Genomic DNA, 8,249 nt, shown 5'->3' on the forward strand with positions numbered 1-8,249 from the left:
CCTACCTTAACATTAGTTTATTCACCTAGTTGTGAGTCTTGTCACTTGTGACATGAGGATCGAAATTAAGGTGTACAAAAATGTGGGGTTGGTGGTTGGGTGGATAGTAGCATTTCCCTATCAGGAAATGTCCATGGAAAATACCCTGCAAGTGGCCCAAATCTTAGACTTGATTTGCTCAAGGTAAAGTATATATAAATATTTTTTGACATTGTATAGTTTAGTAATTCAATTAGGATTAAAAAATTTACTGACTTCTGTGTAATTAATGTAACTTTACAAAACGAAGGCAGCATTTGATTGGATACTTAAAAATTACCAGATTTTGTTACATTTAAAGTTTCTGAGTTTTTATTGTTCAAGAATTATTTTATGTTATATGGTCTATGGCGTTGATTTGAAATTTAATTTGTAAATTTAAATGGCTAAGAGCATCCTTAGAAGATGTGCCAAATGCCAAATATTTGGCACATTTGGCACACCAAACACAAATACGGAGCATTATCAGATGTGTCAAATGTGCCATATTTTTGCAACATTAAACAGTAACGTTGCATTTTTGCCACGGTACGGACGGATGTTGCAAATGCGTTTATTTTTTTTTATTTGACTTGTCTCTCTCCTCTCACTTCTTTAATTGATTTTTTTTCTCTCTCCTCACAATCTGTCTCTCACTCACTCTCTCCCAACCGGTCTCTCTCTCCTTCTTCAGATCAGATTCCCAGCTCCTCCCTCAACCTCAAACGTCTTTCTCTCTCTTTGCACCTCAAATCAAACCCAAAAATTTTCCCTGCCGATCTCGATCTCATCGATCTCTGTCTCGATCCCTACTGATCTCGATCTTGCCGATCTCGGTCTAGATCCCTGCCGATCTCGATCTCGATCTCGATCTCGATCTCGCCTCTGTCAGCTCCTCCCTGCCGATCTCGATCTCGCTGCCTCACTTTCCAGTCCTCGCCTCCAATCTCGCTAGTCCTCGTCACTGATCTCACCGCCTCATTCTCCACAACTCACCGTCGATCTCGCCGCCGAATGCTCCAGCGCTCGCCACCGACATCCACAGCCCTCACCGTCGACCTTCAGATCGTTGTTTGAGGTTGGGTCTGTTTGAGTTTAGGCCGATCGTTGTTTAAGTTTGGGTCTGTTTGAGTTTTTTTTTTTCCCCCTCTTTTTTTGAAGTTTTTGGATTTGAAATTTGCTGGTGTTGTTGGTGTTGATGTTGATGTTGTTGGTTTGTTGCTGTTGTTGATTGGCGTTGATGTTGTTGCTGTTGCTGTTGCTGTTGCTGTTGTTAGTGATAATAGAGATGAGAGAATATATTATTTTAATGTGTAGTAAATATTATTTTAATGTATAGAATTGAAAGATAAAACATCTGATAAATGGGATGTTGTAAAATGATATAGTAAAATAATAAAGTAGACTTTTGGTGTATTAAAATGACATTTTTTTTGCAACAACTGCCATGAATGCTCTAAGGAATATGCTGTTAAAAATATTGAGCTCACATTAGTCCTGCTCACCTGCTAAAAATTTTGGCTTCAACTTAAAGCTATGGTATTCGTGGTTATTTTGTGTAATATCATGGCCACTGGGCCCGATTATCTAGTGTGTCAGGGATAACATCCTTACAACTCAATAATGCTGAATCTCCTTTTACCTCTCAAACTAAGAACATCATAAAAAATGTATATTGAAAAGGCTGTCTTCTGCTGAGTCTTTTGATTCATGCCTCCACCTCATCCATGTTAGCTTTTTACTGATTCTAGCTTCCTTCTACATTTAGGATTTGCGCGCTTTGTGTTTGAAGAAAGGAGTTTTTCTGGTGCTTCATGGAGCTAATTCTGGCTTGTCAAAGGAACTTATCAAGGTACAATTATTTATAATATACAAATTTTTAGAATTTATTGGCTTTTTTGAAGGTTTTGATAACAATTCGAGAACAAAACATGTTCTTATGTAATATAACTGACGTTGGTGAATGGCTTTGAGGTTGATTAACATCATATGAGCTTGCTTGACTACTGCATACAGGGTTGTATAGAGCGGGGCGTCAGAAAGTTCAACGTGAACACTGAAGTGCGGAAGGCTTACATGGACTCATTCAACAACCCCGGTAAGGATTTAGTCTATGTTATGGCATCTGCAAAGGAGGCCATGAAAGCTGTGGTTGCAGAGAAGATGCATCTATTTGGTTCAGCAGGAAAAGCATGATAATTTATACAAATTATGAAAAGGCCGTCAACCCAATCAGCAGTATGATGTGGCAATTTATGATATTTCCTTCAATTTGTAATTTTTTGGTAAGAGATATTCAATTTGTAATTTTTTGTGAACGGCTGACTGGGAGGCTAGCAATAAATGCATGATGATTTATATAAATATCAATAATATGAGTGACCCCAGTCAGTTTTACGCAGATAAAGAATCTTGTAACTTAATGATTTTCTTTAGTTATTTTCACGATGAGAATATGGATTCAAATCTCCATAGACCAAAAAAAAAAAAAAAAAAATCAACTTTATATTGTACTACCTGTGTTTTCTACTTTGATTTGTGTGTAACTATCTCTATATATACTGATATACATATATGTGAGCATTCCTCGGTTATGCAAATTTCCTTTAATTATTTTGTAACATAAATATATATATACTCTTTTTACGCAACTAATTAACAACATATTTGCTATCCCATTTTTCATTTTCGAATACATCATAATACCCAAAAAAATAAAAAATAAAACTATAGGGAGGAAAAAAAAAACTATAGAGAGGAAAGAGAGAATAAAATACACAAAAATAAGTTTTACGCAAGTCAGTAAATTTTTTTGCACCAGATATAGGGGTTATTTGTGCACTTTTTGCGAACAATATCATCCATTATGTATTTTTTTTGTGCCTCGCATTTCTAGATGAAAATGCTCTAAGTTACAAACATACCAATTACCTTATTAGATCTTACGATGGAAGACTTGTGCAATAAGTACAACCTCTATTAATGAAAGGAGGTTTGCATTCGAAAAGGGGTGTGACTTTTGTTGATGCTTAGCTAGCACATTTGAATCACTACCAAATTTCCACGATGAAAATCCAGTAACATATTGCATTATTTTCATGGCAAAAATCTAGTAGCAATTCGGATTAGGTACACCATAGCACACAAAAAACTATTCTCACCAAAACTTTCATGGTGAGAATATGGCAAGAAGATGCCACATTTTCAAGGCAAAAATCCGGTAGAGTTTTGCATTTGGTACGATACGGCACACCAACGGGGTTTCACGCCTATGTATACGACATGCATCAATATGGTTGGACTAAGGTATGCCGAGGCTCACCAAAATATGAAACACACGATGCGTGTCGCATAAATGGGGAAACCGATGTCACTAACGAACATGAATAAGGGCAATCACACTTGGTAGGTCATGCACCCAATAAAGCATAAGAATGCATCTACAACACAAACCTTGAATGAATACCCACACTCTAATGTCAAAAGCATCCATGATTAAGGAGGGGTTGCCTCCCTAACCACGTATGTCCAATCACATGAAGTGCATAACTACCTTTACAACATGCAGCATGCACAATATATATCGCACACAAAGCAGAAAAGAAAATCAGAAATTTCCACACCCCGAAAGGTCTAACCAAATCAAGGTACAGGAAAAGGAACCCTAATCTAGGAAAGTGACTAGACATGGTTCTAATGGAAAAGGCTAAGAGATAGAGTGGACCTCATGGAAAGGCTAAGCCCCCTAATCTACTAAACTATGCTCTTTTGCTTGCATCTTTGAAGTTGTGCACGTGCTCCGTTCGTACATGCAACAAACAAAAAAAGAAAGCCAATAGACAAGCAAACTAGCACTTAAGCAAAGGAGAGGAAACATGCTAACAAACAAGCAAAAAGAGAAAGCATGTGAAGAAGTGAGCAAGCATGTGAACAAACGAGCAAACAAAGAGAATATGTGTCCTTAAGGGGAAAATGTGGGTTTGGATGGGGTGTCCATAGATCCATTAGATTGGATTATGGACAGCCCACGTGCCAATAAGCATGGCACCAAGAAAAGGACTCAAGATCCCATGTGTAAAGATAGGTATGAACCAGCACGGAATTTGTGGAGCAATTCTTGAAGACACAAACAAACAAGTAAAGACACATGCATAAGCAAGGCAAACAAGTATGTATTGGATGTAACCAATCATATGATAATCGTACAAGATGGCGTAAAGCAAGCAAAGGAAGCAACAAAAAGGGAGGCAAAGCATGTTATCACACTCAAGGATAAAAGCTAAGCAAGAGAGAGAGGTAAGGACACAAGCATGCCAACAAGATAAGATTTCATGTAAGCGGTCACATCCAAACAACCAACAAAAGGGAAAGATGCAACCAAGCAAGACGAAAAAGGCACAAAATGCGCAAACAAACACATACTAGAGGGAAGCATAAAACATGTGAAGCATGATAAAGATGCAGGAAGCTAGATATAAAACATGCAAGCATAGATCTAAGCATGGAGCATCTAAACATGGCCACACAAGAGATGGATCTAAGAGTAAAAGCAAGGAAGGGCATCCAAACCTTTTATTGAACTTGGGTGTTTGGATGTAGGCCTAAACCAATAGATCTATATCTACACCCTACCCATGACTCAAAGAAAGAAAACATGGCAAAAAAAATTATTCAAGCTAAAAGCACTCAAGCATAGTATCCAAACATATAGATCTAAATATGTAAACATGGCAAAGAAGCACAAATAAGGAATTTAGGCATATCCTAGCCCAAGAAGGCTAGACCAACATCATCAAAACAGTAAAAACATGCTAGAGAGATAAGGAAAGTAATAGATATGCTAGGAAATTAAAACAAAGTAATAAATATTCTAGAAATTAAATGGGTGTGGATTGTAGCTAAAAAGCTACATCCACACACCCCCCCCCCCCCCATACCTCAAAACCAAAGTAGATGGACCAAGCAGGAGGAAATAGAAGCAAGAAATATACCTCTTGATGTGTGGAGGATGAGAGAATCATAGGTTGTTTGTATATATTTAGTAGAGAATTTAGGAGAAAAAATGGAGAGAAAACGACTCCCAGAAAACAACTTAAACTACCCAAAATTCTCTTCTTCTTCTGATTATTATTATTATTATTATTATTATTATTATTATTATTATTATTATTATTATTTTAAATCTGGGAGATCTGGGGTGTTTTTTGACTCCTTGGCTTTCGAGGTGCACTTAGTGTATGTTGTCCGTACCTAGCATGCACTAAGTGCATGCCAGTTGCTTTTTGCTGACATTAGCAATTTTGGCTCTTTCCCGCTTTTAAGTTTTGACTTTGATAGTCCAACTAGATGCCTTTTTAGACTATGATTGACCTGATCTTATTAACACTAGAAATGTATGGGTGTCTGGTTTCTAGAACACTTGACATTTCGAAAATCTAACGGCTAGATAAAAAGTTATTGCTTCGGGAAGCAAGCTGATGTGCTCAGCATGATTTTCAAGATATCTTAACCATTTTACTCCAATTTTAACCTATGAATAGTCGTTGGAAATGTAATTAAATATTCTTCACAATGGTGTTGGTTCTAACTTGTTTTGACAATTGAATCAAAATTAGGTTTTCGGTCGCCGCCAAGAGTCAACCTTAGGTTAAATTTGATCAAAGTTGATGGAAATCTCCAATTGCCTTGGGTTTGATAAAATTTTGGTGTGGTTTTGACCAATTTTGACATTCGGTCAACTCTAGATTGCCCAAGGGCATTTTGGTCATTTTGACCTGATATGGCACTTCGAGTGCTTCAATGCCTAAAGGGGGTGAACCATAATGATCTAGATGTTCCCGCGGTCCTCTGGTGAGAAAATGATTTTTTTATAATTTTCAAAGGCTGGCACATAAATCAAGGGTGGAAAAAAAATACAGTACCAACATGCCCACACTACAGACTTTATTAAAGACTTGAAGGAGCATTTCATGGGTATGTCAAGATTGGAAGAGACAAGAAGCTCATGCAATTTGAGATAGATGATGGGATATTAAAGACCCTTAAAGTACAAGTGGTTGTATAATCGATCTATCTACTTTACGAGGCTTATATAAGATACTTTATTTATTTATGTATTCCCATAGTTTGTCAAGAATCAACCTTAGTAGTATAGATGACTAAAGTTGCCACTTGCATAATGCATAAAATCTAATTATGGGATGTAATAGGAAAAGAAATGGAACTTGAGATTTTGGATCGGATTATAATAGGTAACCAACCATAATTTGATGAATATAGCACAAGGTAGGTAAAGTGGTTTAGAACGGCTTTCTATCGTTTCGTATTTCAAGAATAAGCCCTCCCTGTAATCATTAAGATGTTTATTTGGAATCAGCTTACTTAGCTAAAACTGAAAACTTTCTGTCAAAAGTACTGTAGATAAAATTAAAAAATAGCTGAAATAATATAATAGACCCATGAATAGTACCAAAAAATGCAATGAGACCTATGAATAGTAACAAAAATAAGTTTAATAGTAAAAATAAATAAAAAAGCTGGCTTTTTAAGCTAATGCCAAACGCAACCTTAGAAACAATAAGCTATATTTGGCAGTCTTCATATACCCTACATATAATTGTATCTTTTTTTTCTTTTTCTTTTTTTGAGAAATTACATATAATTGTATCTTAAGTTAAATGAGTTTCTTTATGTATAATTTTTTAGAATATTCATTATAAGAAAGAAAATCATTATAATAAGTACTAAATTTGGCTACAAACATTGATTGTAGCTTAAGGTTTCAACTTCACTAAATATCTTTTTATTAGATATAAATTTTGATAAATCCATCATTGGATTACATTATCTTGTTATATTCTCCATGCTTGAAAAATTTACAAGAGATCAAAAATATATAGTTATGTCATCAATTAATTATTTAAATTGCAAGTTTTTGTAATATAAAATTATGCATAAAAAATGAGTTTATGAATCATACTGTATATAACATATGATTGGCACAAAACTTGACATATGTGTTAAGAGTATAAAGAACTTGCAATTTAATGGCTCAATTTTCAAAGTATGTAACAATGTTAACTTTTTCAAAAGGAAGTTGTAGTCTAAGGCTACAATTAAGTTTGTAACTAAATTTTATTCTTATAATAATGAGACTTTCCACAATTGATATATGCATATAAATATGTAATCATTATGTAATTTGACCGCATGTATATTTTATAAATTTGTTGGTCAAAATATTGTTAAACTTACGGGTTTGTTTTATATGGTGTTAATTTGTTACAATATTGGATTTTTTTTGTTATAATATTGGATGAATGTATAAGTTTTGAATTTGAGTGGTTCAAATTCAAGAAGTTGCGGAATTCAAGTATTTTTTTAATAGAAACTAGTCTCATTACTCTTTAGGTTAAAAGAAAAAAAAAAAAAAAAAAAAAGTAAACACGTTAGCCCAATTATTTTTTTAAATCTTATAAAATTTCCTATTTTATTATAATTCGAGATTTATGTGTTTGTCCAATAAATTTTAAATGGTTGCCAATGATTGAAATAGATAGTAGTATGATAAGACCTACCATCAAAAAAATGAATTTCACCAAATTCACACAAGAAATAATGACTTAATTATAGTAAGTCATTATTAAGTCTTACTATTTGTATTCATTTATTTTATTTTTTACGAAGAGAGAGATTTATTTATTGAAACTTATGAGCTGATACATCTGTCTAAAAGCCATATCAGATAGATGACTAATTACAAAAGGGACCATAGGACACTCACGAGGAGTGCCAATTTCATGAAAAAGATCCCATGCATAGCTATACATTACAAAACTTGGACAATGATCATATGCTTCTTGTCTATTGCTCTGCTCTCTACTCTCTTAGTCAGGCCATCTGCTATTCCATTAGCCTCATGGAAAACGTAATACTGATGGACCGTCTAATGTCACTCCAAAAGGTTCCTACAATAAAAAGCAAGAGGTGCCAGTGAGGGATTAACTGCAACTTGGATTGGGGCTGAGCCTTCATTGATTCAGCATCTCCTTATTATAGATCGATCTAAATGCTAGTCAATATGATGTATCTTGTATTTTGACCTTCTCTCTCTGTTGTACTTCAATTTCAGCTTATATGAAGTCGTCCAAGTTTCATTTCAAAAAAAAAAAAAAAGAATTCCGTTTTACTGTACAGCACTTCTATGCAGCAGATCCAAGAGTTGCTAAGGA

The 8,249-nt window shown here is 34.8% G+C and overlaps 1 protein-coding gene across 2 annotated transcripts in view; it reads left to right on the forward strand.

Annotated features, from left to right (window-relative positions):
* The window catches only part of LOC142631655 (uncharacterized), a 60,160-nt gene extending 57,931 nt beyond the window's left edge, over positions 1 to 2,229 (forward strand). For both annotated transcript variants that reach the window (XM_075805879.1, XM_075805881.1), the window contains 2 exons: positions 1,787 to 1,870; positions 2,035 to 2,229. In XM_075805879.1, the coding sequence (XP_075661994.1) occupies positions 1,787 to 1,870; positions 2,035 to 2,214 (264 nt within the window). In that variant the 3' untranslated portion in view covers positions 2,215 to 2,229. The remainder of the gene's footprint in view (positions 1 to 1,786; positions 1,871 to 2,034) is intronic.
* The last annotated feature ends 6,020 nt before the right edge of the window (positions 2,230 to 8,249 follow it).

Source organism: Castanea sativa, chromosome 4, assembly GCF_040712315.1.
Source record: "Castanea sativa cultivar Marrone di Chiusa Pesio chromosome 4, ASM4071231v1".
Classification (NCBI taxonomy): domain Eukaryota; kingdom Viridiplantae; phylum Streptophyta; class Magnoliopsida; order Fagales; family Fagaceae; genus Castanea; species Castanea sativa.